The 20,769-nt window shown below is 35.0% G+C and overlaps 1 protein-coding gene across 2 annotated transcripts in view; it reads left to right on the top strand.

Moving 5' to 3' along the window:
* LOC132904734 (titin) overlaps positions 1 to 20,769 on the top strand; it is a 239,841-nt gene that overhangs the window by 100,881 nt on the left and 118,191 nt on the right. Inside the window, exon 1 of one of the 2 annotated variants that reach the window (XM_060955451.1) lies at positions 4,701 to 5,512. The exons of the other annotated variant lie outside the window; for it this stretch is intronic. Within the exon in view, the coding sequence (XP_060811434.1) occupies positions 5,344 to 5,512 (169 nt within the window). The 5' untranslated portion in view covers positions 4,701 to 5,343. Of the gene's footprint in view, positions 1 to 4,700; positions 5,513 to 20,769 lie in introns of those variants that run through there. 2 annotated transcript variants of the gene reach the window in all.

Genomic DNA, 20,769 nt, shown 5'->3' with positions numbered 1-20,769 from the left:
TGGTCCTCCGTGTTACTTTTCGACTGTTGATTCTGATCAGTGAGAAGCCAACGCCACGGTCAACAGATTTTCATTGGAATCGACCTACTGCGAATGCTCTCGTTGGATCACGAGTAAGCGATTTTCACCGGTGCTTGACTTGACGTAATCCGAGATCGCTGGTGTGAATCAAGCTTTAGGAAGATTTTTAAGTAAAGCAGAGTTTTGATAGTGACGATGACAGTTTAAATGTTCGAATGCGAAATTTCACTTGGATTGCGGTTATGGCCTTGCACGAGGAACGGTTGTTTTCTAGTAAATAGTACATACGGTGCCTACAAGAAGTACTTGTGCACATCCGCATTTTCCGACGATGCGCCTTCTTCTAGCTAGTCCTACATTTCGTTTTCACAGTATCGTATTTTTGCTGTCATACGCAAGTGATATTGAAAAGTACAACGTATCGTATAGAAATACGCTAGTTTTTCTAGCTACTCTATGTATGTTGGATTAATTTTGATAATCAGTGGTTCTAGGGTTGGTTAATTGGAGCTTAGGAAAGGAGTTGTTGAGTGGTTGTCAAATTTTCCATCCTTGTTTCGCACCGAGATTGTTAATTCAATTTTAATTTCATTTTAGAATTAAGTGTTAATTTTGTTTCAATGTAATATATTTAATATAATTGTAGTTTTAATTTGATATAATTATAATGTAGAATAAATTAAATTAGTGGTTAATTTTGAGATTGGGAAAGAGGTTGTTCAATAATTGCAGAATCGCGGTAGAATTTTGAACTTCTACAGAGAATGACATTCTGATTCAATTTTGATTCAATGTAATATATTTAATATAATTATAATGTATAATAAATTAAATTAGTGATTAATTTTGAACTTGGCAAAAAAATTGTTCAATAATTGCAGAATTGCGGTAGAATTTTGAACTTCTACAGGGGAGGACATCCTGGCTCAATTTTGATTCAATATAATATATTTAATAGAATTATAGTTTTAATTTGATATAATTATAATGTAGAATAAATTAAATTAGTGGTTAATTTTGAGATTGGGAAAGAGGTTGTTTAGTAATTGTAGAATCGCGGTTGGATTTTGAACTTCTACAGGGGAGGACATTCTGGCTCAATTTTGATTCAATGTAATATATTTAATATAATTATAATGTAGAATAAATTAAATTAGTGGTTAATTTTGAGATTGGGAAAGAGGTTGTTTAGTAATTGTAGAATCGCGGTTGGATTTTGAACTTCTACAGGGGAGGACATTCTACCTCAATTTTGATTCAATATAATATATTTAATATAATTATAATGTAGAATAAATTAACTTAGTGATTAATTTAGAGATTGGGAAAGAAATTGTTCGATAATTGCAGAATCGCAGTTGGATTTTAAACTTCTACAGGGGAGGACATTCTACCTCAATTTTGATTCAATATATTTAATATAATTATAATGTAGAATAAATTAACTTAGTGATTAATTTAGAGATTGGGAAAGAGGTTGTTGAGTAATTGCGGAATCGCGGTTGGATTTTGAACTTCTACAGGGAATGACACTGTGACTCAATTTAGTTTTAAAATTAGAAAATTGGAAGAGTCCTTTAGTGGTTATAAGATAAGTCGGTTGGATAAAAAGATATTTGTTTAAATTCCATGAAGATAACTGTGAACTTAAACGAGCATCTTTCCCTTTAAAAGAAATTCTACATGTGTTTAATGTTTTTAAACGATATTTTGTTTAATTTCGTTGAAAAAGCATGGAATTATATTCAGGAAAAAATTGGTGTTTCATCGATCTGACTTTTCTTAAGTAGGTGTTGGAAAATGGAGTTGTTTACCGATGATATGATAGGTTGGATATCGCAAAGCGGAATTAATTTGTGGTTTCGATATAAATGAATATCTGATTATGTACATAACGATCAATTTGCCGGCGTAGTTGCATCGTATTGCGATTTACTGTTTAATGAAATTCGGTGGGTTATTTATGAAAATAAGTAAACGACTATTCGTCATAATTGAGTCATTTCTTTTAATATTTCAAGGAGTATTATTTGTATTAAATTTTCCTAGTGTGTATTATTCATTGATGAATCAATAGCAAGGAGCAAATGATTATTAATAGTAACAGAGTAACGTGTAAGGTCGTAGTTGATCGTTTGTTTCTTAAGGCATCAGAAACTTACATATCTATTGTCTATTTATAAAAGTATAACATATTCGTGATAATATTTTCAATGTTTGCAAAATAGCTACAGCTCTGCTAAATATTTACAGTTTAAAATTTACAAAAATGCATATAGACTCGTATAACTTATAAATTTATCAAAATGATAAAATAGAAACTATTTTGTTAAATAATAAATATCGATTATAACAAATAAGTAGAAAATCCGAATAAAATAATTTTGAATTTTTTAAAAATATTTACATCGCCAAATCAATCTTAGTGAATAATGAACACTATAGCGAAAAGCGTTGAATTTCCCTTGAAGATAAATTGATCCATAAATTTGGTGGATTATTCTGTCATCAGATGTGAATTTCTCAATTCGAGACGTAGGTTTTGAACGACGTTCGTTCCGGGTAACTAGGACAACATAATACTGTTAGCATAGTACGGGTTTTACTATTAGAGACACCGACTGACGTGAAAGTCTAGGTCCTTAATGAATAAATTTTCGATATTGAGCAAGATATTCAGTGGGACAAGTTCACGCTGCTCCACATCCTATTCTTCCTGTTGCTCTTAACAAAATTATTATGTAAATTTGCTATGTTTATAGGTTAAAACGTACATGCAAAGACGTTATGTAAATGGCGAACGCAAAAATTTTATATATAAGTATGTATAAATTTATATATGTCGCAACGTTGCGCCATCGTTTTAACAATTCTATACCATTCGATATCAAATGCGCTATCAAACAATTTTGCACTGAAGTAAAATACGTTACTAGTGCGAGTAATTGCGTAAGCGAATATTCCTATAAATTCATTCAGGATTTTTAAAAAAGATCGGAAAGACTCAATGGGAAAGGCAACAAAAGTACATTTCTTTCTGAAAATGAATAAGTAGAGCAAATAATACACAGGATCCGTATCTATTTAGAGAGAAAGAATCGTAAGAGTCTTTTTAGGACAACACGCGGACTTTCTACTAAAATTTATTACAGCTGATAACCGTAATTTTCTCAAATTAAAGGAAGAAAGAGAGTTCGGAATCTTTGAATTCTAACAGCACGTGAACGATATGTCTCTACGAATTTTGTCTCTTCTTCCATTTAGATACAGAACCTGTATCCTTTTTAGATATATTAAACCTTTTCAAAGCATCCTGTAGATTCTTACAGTCCGACGTTTCTGAAAACGATCCAACTTCATCGAACATATTCTCTAACGTCGTAAACATTGCTCTTTCTTCGATACCAAGATTTCCCGGAAAACTTTACAACATACACATATATCCTTTATCGTGTTATCGTAAATCATCTGAATATCGAGATCCATTCGCTGCAAGGAGCCACGCTTAATACCAAAATGTTAACGAGCATGCCAAAAAAAAGTGTATACTACGTATCATAGACAAAAGTGCTGGTTTCCCAAAAATAAATCCAGAAAGTCAGGCAAAATCCGAGAAATGTAATCTTAACGATATGAGTAACATTCATTCGTCCGTGACGTGTCTCTTCCCTTTTTCGTGGCTCTAGGGAAGTCTTGAAGATTCTTTTATTTTCGTCACCAACGCTACTCTTTTCTTTTTTCTTTTTTTTTTTTTACTTCTCTTTCCCTTGTCTTTTCTATTAGAAATAAATAAAAATAAAACGACAGGAAGAGAGGTTGTTCGATTTCTTCGAGTTGAAAATTTCCTTGCTATTCCTCCGAGCTTTTCAATTGTTGCAGCAAACACTGGTAAAAGTATTGGCACATGCTCTTACCTTTCAATGATGCAGATTCTACAGTTTATTTCCATAGAAAATAGAAATTTCATATACCCTAGACCTAATTGATCAGTATATAAATAAACTATGATAAATACAATAACGTACCAGTACCTTCACGGCCACAGTATGTGACTTTTTATTCGTTTATTGACGCATAGAACATAAATATTCAAATTTCTTAATACACATTTTCCGAACACCCTGTGAATTCTTAAGCAACAAGAAAGAAAATTGAAAAGGGAATAACGCAAATGTAAGGAAGTTATTGTGAAAGAATTGATATTTTTGTTTAATCGATTTTACCAAAGATCATCTTTAAAAACGGAAATTACGAGCGATGAAAATATGTTTTGCTCTCCGTTAACCATTTTTTTAGTTATTAATATATCTCGATCATTCCATTTTCCGAAAAATCTTCAAGATTTAGTAATCGCCTTTCATCTAAACGAAAGTTATCTTTGTCTCGATGACATTTGACTTGAAAACTTTAAAAATAACTGTTATTTTTGGTGATGATTTCCATTCAAAGAAAGGAAAGGAGGGGGAGAAGGTATTTAAAAAAAAGGAAAAAGGAGGAGGAAGAAATAGGAAAGCAAAGTGAAAAGGGAGTGTCTGTTTCTACAGGGTACGATTAATCTCTCGGTGTGACGAGGGTGTGAAAAATTTTAATCGCTTCGTCCTCGTTCTTCTCGCGCATCGTCGCCTGCGTCGAGACGCTCCACGTCCCCACCCCTTTCCCTAAACAGATCTAAAACTCCCCCCTCCCACCAATTCGCCCCACGTCCTCGTGGAAGGCCGTGTTCGTTTTCCGCAGCGGCATCAGCCGGCAATTCGCATTCGACCGACGTCTTGGTTTAAAGAGTCTCGGGGACAAGACTTTTTGATGATGACTTGACTTCTGCCGACTGGAGTGAGCCGCGGCCTCAGGCAGCACATACGAAGAAGTATATTACGAAGCAAGCTAGAAGCATTAGCGAAAATACGAGGATTAAATAATTAAAGGAGAAAAAGAAGAGATTAAAGAAGAAGACGATTTCTAGTTAGCGGCGAACCAGAGAGACACGTTATAGAAGAGGATTTATCAATTATTTCGAATCGAGTAATCGCGAGTGACACGAGGATAACACATTTTATCCTTGGATCTGTTTTTTCTCGGTTTTCAATTTTCACCTGTTTTCTCTGATTTTTATTTTTTTGTTGTTGTTGAGTGGCCAGTGAGGGAAGTTTTATACGACGTTCTTCGTATTTTAAACTCGGTTGACGGGAGTAAAAAGAAAGAAGAAAGAAGAGCGTGGGGCAAGATTATTCGAGCCCTTTCGCGTAAAATTTTTGTGATCGATCCACGAAGAATCGACCGAAATAATCGATCCACAACGACTTGGATTAATTCGATTGATCCAAGATGAAGCGACAACCGTCACAACAGCAGCCGCAACAGCAGCAGCAACAACAAACGATGATGCATCAACAGCAACAGCAAACTGTTACCCAACAACAGCAACAACAGCAATACATGCAACAGAGGACCGAACGACAGGTCACTCGGCAGCAGATCACCAGTCAGCAGAGAGGTCAGTTCGGTGATTTATCGATCACGATTATCACGAAATCTGCTCCACTTTCGAAACCTGTCGAAAGAATTCATTCCTTAGCTCGTCCTCGAAGTGGAAAGAATTTGAAACTTTTGAAACCGCGTGGAATCGGCGACTAGAATCATTCGAACAGGTTCATACCGTTATTACGAAAATTAAACAGTTAACAATTTTTTAATTTCGCGATTCGTTTAACAAGGTTATAGCTCCGCGGGAATCTAGTTTGCACGAGTATGATCGCGTATTGACAGATAGTTTGTCGAATTTAGGCCATACCCTCTTCAATAGCACTCTATTTTCTAAAAACAAAAGAATTCTATTTCCATCGAGAGATAAGAGAAAATTAAATCCAAAGTTCTGTATTCGAATTATGAATATTTCAAAAGTTTCTTGCTTCCAATCTTTTCTATTTTCTTTTTTTTTTTTTTTTTTAACTACATATTTTAAGCTTCTTCTCTATTCATTTGGTGGACGAACGAAACAAAGGAAGCTCCTCCACCATTTTTTAACCTTTTCTATTTTCCTTCGCGTTTTCTCTTCCTCGACGAATTGAAAATCAAAAGACAGATTCTGATAACTTTTGAATTATTCGGCCAGTGCGAACGAAACAAATAAAGGAAGTAGAAAAATAAATCAGAGGAACCGTCGGATTTCTTAGCAGAGGCTATATCCCCTCGACGAATATTCTATTTTCGAGCGACAGCACCGCCCCTGCGCGAGCTCTAAAGATAGAAGTTTTCCACGTTGTTCGACGCCAACGTTTCGAAAATTCCTGCACGCGCGTCGCATAAACGTTTCGTCCCTCTCGTTAAGGGTCGCCCTCCCCGAAGAGGGTGGCCATGGATCGCGTAAAAAGCAAAGACGCTGCCGCGGCAGCTGTCAAAATCGCAGTCAGTCTGACCCTCTGGCTCGTTCGTCGCTGGCATATCTGTCATTGGCCCGTGGATTGCGTGCCGTCTGTGCTCTCCTTCCTTCCTCGGACGAACAGAGAGGAACAGAGGGAAAAAATGCGGCTTCTAAATTCGGCCAGACACACTTTCCACGGGGAACCCATCTCACTAGCGCTCGTTACCTCGAGATTCGTGCTCCTCGATAATCTTTAACTAATTGAGAGTAGCTAGAACATCGGGGTAAAATCGGATTGTTGAAAATTTTTACATTCCTTAGGAATTCCTTTGGAAACTTTAAAAGTACAACTTTTCGTATTTAGATAGATGTGTATTCGTTTGAGAGATTTTTTATACGAGATTGTTGTTTTTCAGAGTAGTTATTGTAAATGAAGTATGGATATAACTGACGATAGAATATTAATATAAATTGGAATCTATTGATAACATTCATAATTATAATTCGTTATTTATATTATTCCATTATATATGTTATATACTAAATTGAGTCACACAAGTTCAGATTTCGTTAAATAAATATTTAGTAACTAATTTCATAAACGCATATGTTGCGAATTCTCGACTAAGAAGCAACCGGTCAGGTCAAACCGATCGGTCGATATCGCGTACCTCGAATGACTTAACGCTCAAGGTGGAGGAGTTTTAATAGATCGAGTATTAGAGTAATCTAGCACTGTATTTGCACTTGTTGTATGAAGTAACGTTTGATGTTACGAACACAGCAGTGGCAATATCTTGTCTAGAGTGAAGTATTTTACCCGCACGGTACGATGTCTGATGATGAACTGTCCTCCTACGTTGCTGATTCTTCCTACCAGCCGTTGGGTTTCGTCTGTCCATCGTCCTTTTCGGCTGGTCCTTTCCCGGGGTTTTTTACCTGACCTCGGAATCATTAGGTTTACAGCTCGGGGAGGACATGTAATTCCTAAAGAAGGGAATGGGCCTCTCCGCCACTCAAAACAAACTCACTCAAAAACTCGAACTCAAAATTCCGAACAGTATCTGTATCTTCTGTTAAGAAATATTTGCACAGCTGTATCTTTATATTTTTCAAATAATTTTTATTACATTTTTCAGAATCTATACGACAGTAGGAAAGATGAACGAACTTGTTATTCAATCGTAATGTAATAATGTAGTATGAATGAATTATCTCTGAACATATATATAATGGAGTATCGTTAGTAGACTACAGATCTGTTTTTTTTTTTTTTTATTTTATTTTGGTTTTTTACAATTTGTCCTTATGGACATTTGGTAAAGTGTTATATCTTATTGGTGAAAAAAAAATAAAATAAAAATAAATATAGCATGTGGGTGGCTACCCCCAGCGGGGTGCCAGTTTCGTTTTTTTCTAATTATATCTTTTATGCTACTACAGATCTGTTGACACGAAATTCACATGTATAAAAATGTACCTGAAAAATATGCAAAATAAGGTACTTATAATATTTAGTAGGCGGAAGAAATTTCTATTATATTCACAAAGAGATGAAACTGCATCAACGTACGCGATCCAACAACGATAATACTCTCAAATGAATACGTATCTTTTGATGAACGTGGTAATTGTTTATCGATCGTAGACAAATGTGTCGATTGTTACGTAATCAATTTTGTATATTTAACATTCGAGCGATTTTCTTGGATTATAGATGATTATAACAGTCCAGATCAATATATTGAAATATTTACTTGAACCGAGTTCAATAGAATGTTAAAAAGACAAATAACAGGGGTTTCAAGGTTGAATAGAAAACGCCGGAAAGCTGATAACCGCATCTGTCACGAGGTCTCCTTTTGACTAACCGTTACCTTGAAACTAATGATCATTGAGCATTCATTGACGCAGAGACATTGCAATTAATAAACAACAACACAAAACATTCTCTCTTAATTTCAGTAAGAATCATTTTACAAATTCACAGAGAGATACCATTTTCCAACATTTAACGATCTTCCATAAAAGAAACCAAGTTACGTATTTTATATCTCATTTCTCAAACAAAATCTCTCCCTTTCATTTACTTTACTTGTTACGACACAGTATCGTCAGGTTTCCATTAAAACACCAAAATTTTGACGTTATTCGTGTCAATAATAAATCTCGCGCTAACAATGTTGCTAACTCGAATATCGACAGCAATGTCCTTCGTTTCGACAATCTTCTGCTAAAAAGATTTTCCATATACAATACAACTCTAAGTTGATTTCCCGTAAATTCTTGGAACTCGCGATTCTACGAAATACGCAGCGATTCGGAACTTTTGCCGAGTAGTGTACACTTCCTGTCAAGACGAAAATATTGCTCGCATTATTCCAACAACCCTAACACGGTGCAGCAGTCTCGCTTTGAACCCTCGAACTGCGAATACGAGCGCTGACGCACGTTGTTGGAAAGGAGTTGACAGGCCGGCAACAAAACGTCAACGAAACTTCCCTCAAAGGATACGAAACCGTACGAAACTTGCCCTTCGCGTTTCCAACTCTTTCGAAACATTCTCGAACCTAAATTACACGCAGCCTGAGAATCTCGAAGGAGGATCGTTATTCTAAGCAACGGATAATTGATGGAACGCGTCTCGGTGAAATGGCAATTTACGCGAGTTCCAAGGTACACAAGGTTGGAGGCGTTCCAATATGGGGGATGAAAATACCGTTGCGTTGCTGTTACGTTTCTGTTTATTGCGCGATCCCATGCGAAAATCGAGAAGTTGCCAGATACACGAGGGGAAAAAGGAAAAGAAGGAGGAATTAAGGTTTGTTTTGCACCGAGGGACAAAAGAATAAAACGGTGGAAGGGCTTTAGAACGTGTTTGTCGTTCCCCATGAATCACTTGACCGAAATAAGGCCCGGTCGCCTCGCACTCGAAATATTTTCGTCGGTTTAATCACCGCAATGGAAGCATTAATGCCCACTTCTTTCGAATACGCCCACGATCTTCGACCTTGCTTTTGTCTGTACTGCTCAAACAATAGATTCGTGGCTACTGTCGCTTTCTAAATTGAAGATTCGTGTTTCGATGCGATCGATGGCTCTGCTTGGGGAAAGCTTTTAATATCGTTCGTGTGATTTTCTAATGTGCTAGGAAATTTTGTATATTTTTTCGTTAGTTAGGAGAAATATTTTTTTTTTCTTTTGTGTAAGTAGGTCAAGTTGTTAACGATGTTGGTTAAGAGCTGTAAACGTCTCTTTTTATTTTTCAAATAGGATCTCTTTATTCGCGAGTCTCCTATTTCTTTCGCTTGCTGTTCCACGTCGATGAACATGAATTATACGATATATGAATCTGCAAGGATTCAAGTCGATCTATTCGTTGCTGATTTTATGATCGTAGAAATTTCTTGTTAGAAAATAGTTCGGTTAATGGGTTGAAAGATTTAATCGGAAGAACGAAATCTGTTGATTTAAAATAGGTTGAAAACGTGATATAATTTAATTGTTCTTTTAACAGTGTCGATGAGTGTCAACGTTGTTATGTAACTACATCATCCGTTTATTTCTAGTCTAAATACACTAACGATAAGTGGCCAACGACTTATGAATTATACACTAGTATAGATATCGCAGAAATATTTTCTGGATATCAGGAATTTATAGCGAAGGTCGTAAAGCATATAAAAATCAAAAGTAATAATTTAGAAGATGATAATAAATTTGGACTAATAAGAAGTGACAGAAATTTATTCCATCGTGGACTTGCGTATACAGAGTGCTTCAAAATAAGTGCTACTTGAAATTCGTTCATATTAAATACGCGCTAAAGCCATAAAATTTATTCCACTTTTCCTCTAAATTACAATTCGTAGATTATTTATCCCAATGAATTATGTATACTCGGAAAAAATCTTAATCTCTATACATTCCATTTTACCAAGCTCTACCATTTTATTTTCCTGTTACACATTTTATTAAAACAGATACGTAATTTCATTCCAGAAATAACGAACTTGCCTATGAAACGAAAAATAATAAATATTCACACGTATAAATTTACGTATGTAACATAATTTCTAATACAAAAATGAAGACACACATTGCACGTCGAACTTCACGAAATATACGAAACGAACATCATTTGAGATGACGTATATTTTAAACTAAGCTACATGCATAATTCTATACATTCATGAAATTTTATCTCTAAATTGAACGATATTTCATGTAACACTCCTACGTAACTTTTTCTCGAATGCGATTGTGAGAAACGTCTGGCGTAGAGGGGAAGGAACGAGCGTGCGCGCGTTTGATGTAAGAATTTTCAAGTGGCTGCGCATTTCTTCCGTCGGTCACGCGGGAGGAACAACCGTAAAGAAAGTAACGTAATTTTCCACGAGTCACGGTTATAGTCACGACTATGAATTTAAATACGTACGGTTTACGGCGTTCGAAACAGTTCCACCGCAATACCTTTGCCAACTGCGCCTTCATCGTTTAATAGAAATCATAGCTATCGACGATATTCGCTGACTTGTACACGTCGGTTTCCTTAAGACGTAACTAACGTTAAGCGCATTATTTAACTGTAAGATGGTTTCACGAAGCCGCGATATACAAAGGCGAACATTTATTATTCCGTTACGTTCGCATTCATGAATCTTGCGAATAGACTCGATCGAATGAATTTATGTAGGCACGATATGGAAAAGAATTGAAATTGGAAATTACCTTGATAAAGTTTTCTTCGAGTACACCTGTTAATAGGTAAATTATAGCGTTTGGATAATGGAATATTAACGAAGGTAATTTTCTTTGCGTTATTATTCGGAATATAAATACAGTGCTAACCTATACTGTTATTATTTTCTTTGGAAAATACCTCAGTTAATTTTAACTATTTTCTGATGTAACACAGTGCCAAAATATAATATCGAGATATTTATACGTAATTTATTTTTAATGATTCTCCATTGAAAGAATTAAAAAAAATGTCGTTCGAATGTGAAATGAATTTTGTCGTGAGTATTAGGTTTAAAAAATATTCCGTGCTCTTAATTTTATATTCTCATGAATGAAACGCGTCCTTCATTTCCGAGGATTGAAATATCCGATCGAGTAATCGCTGTTCTTTTTGAATTTCAAACTTCTTACGTCCACTTAGGTACATGACGTATGTCTTGATAGGAAGCCAAAAATTTCAGCGAAAAATCTCTCATGCCACTTCTCGCATACTGCATCTCTATTGAGTCAAAACGCAAAGTGAAAAGTTAAGCCCACAATTCGTCCATTGTATTTGTCTATTATTTTTACCGCCATTTTCTACATTCTATCAAAATGCCCAATGATACTAAATCAAAAACAATTTAATTTAAGCACTGATAAACAACACTGCACGAAATATCATAATAAATATCGTATAGATATAAAAAGACATCTGAATTTAAAATAAAAAAAATAGAATATTTCTCCACGATACTAAGGTCATCAAATTTCTATTTGCACGTAACGAAACTTGTCTTTATCGAATAAAACCTACGACCCCCGCTGCATATGTAATTCCATATTATAAGGGCTAATCACACAAAGGGCTGATATCGAAGTCACAATTCGATATTATACGAAAAAGGGTCGATACCTAAATCGTAATTCTAAAATCATTTGAATTAAATTAAAAAATTCGTCGAATGTAGCGAAATTTAAGCGGAGCGAATCGATAAGAAATCCGACGATAATTTTCGAACAACGCGAAACGTTCGGAATTCGCAAGACAAATATGAAAGTTGCGTAACGAGAAAATGAGACGCGTCGCATCGACTCGTTTTCGACGAGCACGAGCTGTCCTGGCAGATTTCGCCGAAAGTCTGGTTGACTCGTCTCGCGCTCGTTGGTGTCCAGCAATTTTTCGGCCGTCTAAATTTTATCAGAAGGTCGATAAGTTTCAGCTGTCTCATTTCCGTGGCCGATGAAAAGTAGCTCGAACTCCACTTCCAAACCAAAAATATCGGACGTGTATAACTTTGCGGCTGATTCACGATCGTAACGAGGTTCGAGCGTTTAACAAGAGAGATTCTTGAGAGCTTTACGGATGCAATTACCGTTTGGCAAGGGCACGAAGACAATTAGTTGGATTTATAAACGTGTTGACGTGAATCGGCGCGTGATTGCCATCACGATTCTTCGACCTTTCGTCGTAAATACGATTCCTTGGATGATGAGCTTACGAGTATCAGATCGAAAAGACTGTCATCTACGTCTCGATCTTAACAAACGTTCAAATATTTACAGTTAGAAATTACCGATAAGAAAAAGCAGTTGCTGAACAGATAACGTTGTTGACGTTGTCCTTGTGAATTTCTGTTTAATTCGATTAGGAACGCATATTTATTATGAAGAGTATTTGTAGTTTTTGATAGTGAAGGTACTAGGGTTCAGCTGATTTGCTCGTTTACTAAAATTAGTTACAAATTAGTATCAGTATGTTGTATAAACTGGAGTATATGTTAGTAAGTTTTTGATAATTAGAGACAATTCTTTCATATTTCGCAGAAAAAATAGGTATTTGCATATAAAAAGTTTCATAAAGATAAGAAAATGTTGCATTGTAATTTTTGCATTAATCATTGTGTAATCCAACGAGACTTTTTCAAGATCTTCGAATCACGAGCAGTCGTGGCTTCATTTCCCCTTAATCATCATCCGTAACAAATTCTGCCTCAGCCATTTCGAGATCCTGCGAACATCTCCGATACGTTTAAACAATAAAAATTTATTTTTCAACTCGTCCTAAATTTCTCCTGAATTATCACCTGCAACGAATTTTGAATCGACCATTTTAACACTCGGTGAAAATTCTTCAAAACCCTCAGATATTAAAAAGCTACGATTTAAAATTACCTTTAATAATTAACTCCAATAACGCTGAAACCATCAATAATCCTCGAGGAACAGCCATGTCCGCGATATACTGCGTGTTCGTGGCTTCTAGAAATTTGCTAAATTGCTCTGTCCCAGAGCAATGTCAACGGACGGATAATCTTTCCTTTATTGTTCCTTCAATGCACTCGACATTGACTCGTGGTGTGCCAACACAGACGTCTGCCTATCTCGCATAGTCGAATTCGAAGAGTGCCAACGGCGGTATCATGTTTAAAAAGAATACAGGTCGCGCGTGGGACGCACGAAATTGCATACGAAAGGCTCTCGACGATGCTAAGAAATTCGTAATCGATGAAAGCCGTGACAAAGTCAGCTGTTGATGACGAGATGCTAAATCATCGTTATTAATAAAGCGGCACCTAAGGTCTGCGCGTTACGCCAACTTACAATCGGCGAAACGTTGCAAACGAAGCCGTTCCGATCGTTAATTTTGAACAGTTACCGATCCATTAACGAATCGATGAGACGCAGCTTGTTTAATAAATATGGCGAAACGCTTGGTTGCATACACTTTGCAAGATTTATTTATATCGTGTTCACGAAGACGGGAGAACGGGCCTAATTAAACCTTCCTTTACTTTCGACTAAAAAGGAAGTCATTTGCATGATTCGTTTTGGATGCTAGAAAAGATTTTAACGAGAAATAAAATTTACACTTGGGTTGAATTCAAATTTTGTATAATCGATGGATATTCAGTATACGAGTTCTTTCATATTGGTTGCATTGATTGTTGCATAAATTCATTTCGATTAGTACACTGTATGTAATTATACCGTTTTGGTTACCAGAGAAGATTTTAACGAGAAACAGGAATAAAATTTACACTTGGATTGAATTCAAATTTTGTATAATCGATGGATATTCAGTATACGAGTTCTTTCATATTGGTTGCATTGATTGTTGCTTAAATTCATTTCGATTAGTATACTGTATGTAGTTATACCGTTTTGGATACCAGAGAAGAATTTAATGAGAAATAAAATTTACACTTGGTTTGAATTCAAATTTTATATAATCGATGGATATTCAGTATACAAATCCTTCCATATTGGTTGCATTGATTGTTGTATAAATTCATCTCGATTAGTATACTATATGTAGTTATACCGTCTTGCTTACCAGAGAAGATTTTAACGAGATGCAGGAATAAAATTTACACTTGGATTGAATTCAAATTTTGTATAATCGATGGATATTCAGTATAAGAGTTCTTTCGTATTGGTTGCATTGATTGTTGCATAAATTCATTTCGATTAGTACACTGTATGTAGTTATACCGTTTTGGTTACCAGAGAAGATTTTAACGAGAAGCAGGAATAAAATTTATACTTAGACTGAATTCAAATTTTATATAATCGATGGGTATTCAATATACGAGTTCTTTCGTATTGGTTGCATTGATTGTTGCATAAATTCATTTCGATTAGTACACTGTATGTAGTTATACCGTAATGAGAATAATGTAGCGTCTAGAAAAAGTTTCAACGAGTTGTAGGATATCCAGCTTGAATGAATTTATTCGTTACATATATACGATGTTAAATTCATGGATTTATTTATGCTTGAGTTTTAGATTAGGTCACAGATGATGTTAAGATAAACATATATATATATATATATTAATAGGTTACAATTAGCAACTAAATCGAATGTTTATTACGATGCTCTAAATTCGATTTCTCTCTAGTTTCTATCTAAAAATTTGATTTTGATACTGCTAATTAGAGATTAATCTAACAGACTCTAAAATGAATTCAAATATATTCTGACACCTTTACTCGAGTGAACTACATTTTTATTACAACCGTATAATTTACATTCATATACATACTCTCTTTGTGCTTAGGTTTTTTAACTAGCTCGTTAAGATCGAAATAATAATAAACAATGTCTTGTAAAGTGTTTTTGTACAGTGCAAACCAATTTTACCGATTTAACTAAGAATCTGTATAATTAGCAGCCTAGAAGTTAAAGCGCCCATCCAGATGTCAATTAATCAGCCACGTCACTTCCTGCTAACTGTACCTAACTTAAAGAGATCGCACCTACCTAAGAATAACTACTTAATAGCGTAAAGCGCATAGATATCTGCATACGAGTACTTACATAGGAGTATGTACTTTGACCAAACGTCAAATTTAAGATCAACGTTTAAAAAAAAATTTCTTTCCCTTCGCCTATTTCTATTATATTTTCAATTAAATATCAAATTAAGTTTCAACGTAAATACGAATCAGGGTACAAAAGTTGCTAGACGAAAAATATTCGCTTCGTATTAGATATATATCAAACGACTCAGCCTTAAAAAATACCTTTTCGTTCACCGATTTCATATATTTCAATCAAAGACAAAACTAACTTGGTGCATAGATATATACATCAGTTTAAGAGTTTAGTCGTCACAAAGAACCCTTCTCGTTCACCTATTTACGATTTTTTGTATCAAGCATGACCCACATAGTACGTACACACATAAAAACATATAGAGATCCATATACAAAATTATGACTTTTGCGTTAAATGTACATAAAATGTAAAGTGGACCCTTAAACAATTCCTCTTCCTCCATCAAAATAATGCAAAATAATTTTCATAACGATCTAACCATGCTCAAACCTCGGCAGATCAGCTTCTAAAAAAATCATTCTCTTCACCTACGTATCTGAATAACACGCATGGTCACTTGCCCAACAATAGCGAAACCTCGGCAAACCGAAGCTAAGCGAAGAACCGAGCCTCTTCCTACCATTCAAAAGAACAGCATCGCCCCTCGAAATCAGCTGATCGAGACGTCAGCGGCTGTCAGTCGAGGTCGTAAACAATAACCTGACCCAACAATCGATCAGTCAACCGAGGAACAGACAGAAAATGATGATCAGCCTACATCGACCATGAACGAAAAACACGAAAAGTAACCCTCGAATATCCCACCACGTTAAACATTCATCGAAACCATAGGAATCTTCTCTTCGAGCAAATTCACTCCACCCACGTTTCACTGTCGTTTGCAATAAACATTTATAAATATTTTCAAAGACAGAGAGACTGTCCAACCGCTAAGAAAGAGAGAAAGATGCTCAACTATAAGGACAAGGAGGGTTAGAAGGGGCGGGATAACAGCGTTTGGAGCTGTTTTATTTTGGTCAGTGACTGGCTTTGCGTAACGTCCACGGCGATTGGTCGAGGTGCATGTAGTCCGGCCGGTGGAGACGCGTCGCGGCGCTGGGCGCCGCGCAAAGATAGTTGCTCCTAAAATGGCTCACGGTAACGCGATCCCCATCTGGATGCAAAAATAGGATCCCGCGGTTATCCGACCACGTTACGTCCTTCTCTCTCTCTCTCTCTCTCTCTCTCTCTCTCTCTCTCTTTCTCTCGCTTCTTCGTGCGTTTCTTTCTGTTTTCGTCTGTCTTTGTCCCTCACTCGCCCCCATCTTCCCTGTCTCAAACGAGAATGGTACCGATCTTTCTTTTCTTCAGCGTCTCTTCGTTTTTATCTATGTTAAACGCATATACGTATGTACGTCTTTGTTTATAAAGCTGGAGACGATTGCAGGTACCTTGAATCACTTTGCAATAATTTTGATAATTGGTGACAGAGATACGGAGGAATTTTATCTTGTCTGGTATTTTCGGTGATAAGGAAATGTTAGACTGATGATGTGTTCATTATTTCGGTAGACTCGAAAGCTGATGAATATTAACGAGGCCAGAAACGCGGTTAAAAGAATGGAAGCTAAATAGAGATTTGTTTGAATTTTTAAATATTATGGGACTTTTTAATATCTTGGCGTACGTCTTTGCACGTTCAGATTTCTCATAGATATGATCTAAATATTTGATTACAACAAAATTTAGCGTTTACCAATACTTAAATAATATTTAATAGTATCTTTAATATCAATCATAGGTCTTATCAAAACCTAGTAGTTGGATTAGGTTGTCCGAAAAGTTTCTTTCGTTTTATAAGGTGATGAAGAACAATTTCTATTTTATATTATTTTATTGAATTAGGTATGATCCATTTCGTTCTATTTCTATTATTACGCTCGTGCATAATTCAACAAACTAATATAAAACAAAAAACACTGTGCGTCTATTATTTCCTTATCAAACGAAAGAAACTTTTCGGACAACCTAATATTAATCCTCAATAGTATCGTTACAGCATAGTTAACCCTGAAGAGATTAATTACTTGATCTCTATCACATAAAATATGAAATATAAATTAAAGCTAAATAGCCGCAAATCAAACAGCCCAAGTCAATTCAAACTTTTGATTTTAATCGATGTTAATTAAATTAATGAAATTAATTTGATTTTAGTCGCTCGTAACCGTACGAGGAATGTAAAAATGGTATTAAAAATTAATATTAACATTTAGAGTATTATTTCGTTAAATCTGCTCTTTCAAGACTTTTGACCGAGAACGTACTTCGCATACGTGAACTTATGACTCCTCCCAACTAGGTTATGAATGGCTCCTTGTGAAACGCACGCGTTGATGGATTTCAGGTTGCATATTTTTATTTCGCCTCCAGACGATCGATTTGCATACTCTGGGTGGCATAAGTTACGAAGTCACATTTTCTCGTGACTAAGAGAGTTCGTGTTTGTAGCTTAACTTGAACTTTTAATAGATGTGTGCTTGTTCGTTCATTAAACGACAATAGGACCCTATCTTGAGATGATATTGAACGTAGGAATCTTTTCTTCGAGCAAATCCACTCCACCCACGTTTCACTGTCGTTTGCAATAAACATTTATAAATATTTTCAAAGACAGAGAAATAATCGATGTGGTTTAATTGTTAAATCTGTAGTCCATTGTTATTTTACGTTAAAGAACAGTGAACATCTTCGAATAATCTGTGGATGAATAGAAGCGGTTTGAAATGCTTGCTAGACTGTTCGATAGATACTTTTATCCAATCAAATTACAAAATGTTCGACATATAAAATAAGAGATCGAACGATCGACTGATCAGCTAAGAAAATTATCTTCGGAAGTTGGAAAGTAGAGAAAAAGAAGGAGATTAGGAGCATTATTTTTTCAATTTTTATACAATTCTTTATGGTATTTTCTTGTAACAAATAAATATATAGCAGCAAATAATTTGTTCCCCTGAAACATTAAACGTGATCATGTAGCTGAGTGATAAAATTAAAAAATCGAAAAGAGTCGATCAGATTGTCTTCCGATTCTTCGTTCGATCGATGGTTCTATGTTTTTTAAAGATTATTAGTCATCTCTTGGAACTCCACAGTTGATAAAACAAACATGGATTCGTTATCTTTCGTGTTTTTTAATACCAGGTGCTCCAAGTCCCTATTTTACCTTGACATTCTGACGCTCTTCTTCCACGTAATGTCTGTCGAACTTTATCAGATTACAATATCAAACGCTCAAAAATGTCATCTACTCCAAACGAGACTATGCTACTCGTTCGTTAAATGCAAACAACACTTCATCCGAACTTATATTCTTGCTCTAAGGTATCTACAATGTCATTGAAATGTGTAAATTAATGAGAAGAACTTAACCTCGATTTGATGATTGACTGTTGATGTTTGCGCAAATGTCAATGTTTGTGGATAAACCTAAAGAAATTAGAACTTAAGTATACGTGTTTCATCTACTAAATGTCATAAACTATACTACTTTAGATATTTTATACATTTCTGCATATTATATGCATTCTGTCCATTTTTATAGTCTTCGACTTGCGATGAATAATTATAATAAAAATTCGCAGTGTACTAATAAGCATTAAAAATATAAATAATTATAATAATAATACATAATAATAATACATCTTCGTGTTAACACTAGAACTACCGATAGCTAACACAAAGCTATTTCTATCAAAACCAGTGAAAATGACTGGTCTTTAAAAAATACGTAATAATAGAATATTTTTATATTTATTGATTTATTGCTTTCGTACAGAAGCAATTCCATGTTATGTAGTACATTTTTAGTATTATTAATCTATCTGGGACTATGATCCCTAAACGGGGGTTGACACATTTATAAAATTGTAGAACCAGTGAAAATGGCTGGTCTAAAAAATACGTAATAATAGAATATTTTTATATTTATTGGTTTATTACTTTCGTACAGAAGCAATTCCATGTTATGTAGTACATTTTTAGTATTATTAATCTATGTGGGACTATGATCCCTAAAAGGGGGTTGACATATTTGTAAAATTGTAGAACCAGTCATTTTGATTGGCGTGGTATTTCTAGTAGTTAGCATCTAGCGATCGATCCGGAATTTTCTTGATAACTGATATCGTCATATCGAATGATGCGCGGAAAAAATTGTAAAAACGTGTGGGAAATTGTAGAAAACGAGGAAACTGGTCAATTGGAGTTCGATAAACAGATTGCAGGACCCTTTTACACTTTGACAAGTACCTGTTATTGTGACTGGTATTGATATAAGTAACCTTGATACAAAGTTATTTTCAGTTTGAATACATAAAAAACAAAATAAAACTCATTATAATATTCTTTTAGTTATCGTTGCGAAAGTCATTACATCATTGCGGGAAAAAATATAACACGAAGTAGGAATTTAAAAATAAAATTGTAAAACCAGTCAATTTCACTGGTGTGGTAGTTCTAGTGTTAATCCTGTAATTGCAGCTTAACTTTTAAAAGTCAGCCATCTCACGTCATTATACCACTGCACATCCTCATAATGAAAAATCTTACACATTAATTCTAATAACAAAAACTGCGAGATCGACACGTGTATTTTTATTTAGAACGTTGTAACTAAATTACATCGTGTAAAAAAAAATTAAACAGCTATACGATTACTCTCAGCGAATATTTCTAAAGACAAAAAATCCTACACGTTAATTCTAATAACAAAAACTGCGAAATCGACACGTGTATTTTTATTTAGAACGTTGCAACTAAATTACATCGTATTTTAAAACAAATTGAACAACTATACGATTACTCTCAGCGAATATTTCTAAAGACAAAAAATCCTACACGTTAATTCTAATAACAAAAACTGCGAAATCGACACGGGTATTTTCATTTAGAACGTTGCAACTAAATTACATCGTATTTTAAAACAAATTGAACAACTATACGATTACTCTCAGCGAATATTTCTAAAGACAAAAAATCCTACAAGTTAATTCTAATAACAAAAACTGCGAGATCGACACGGGTATTTTTATTTAGAACGTTGCAACTAAATTACGTCGTATTAAAAAAAAATTATACAATTACTCTCCGGTAACAGTGAATATTTCTAAAGACAAATTCTACTGTGAACAGCACACGGTGGTGATATTTCGCAGTAATAAATATAATAACAAAATATTGAAAAAAAAACTATTTGCAGCGAAAATAATCGCAGCGTCACGTCTCCGCGCTTTCTCACAAGCTTCTTCCCTTTTCTCGGATTTATTGCGCGATGCATCCC

Source organism: Bombus pascuorum, chromosome 2 (genome assembly GCF_905332965.1).
Source record: "Bombus pascuorum chromosome 2, iyBomPasc1.1, whole genome shotgun sequence".
Classification (NCBI taxonomy): domain Eukaryota; kingdom Metazoa; phylum Arthropoda; class Insecta; order Hymenoptera; family Apidae; genus Bombus; species Bombus pascuorum.
This window is presented reverse-complemented; position numbering and strand designations above follow the sequence as displayed.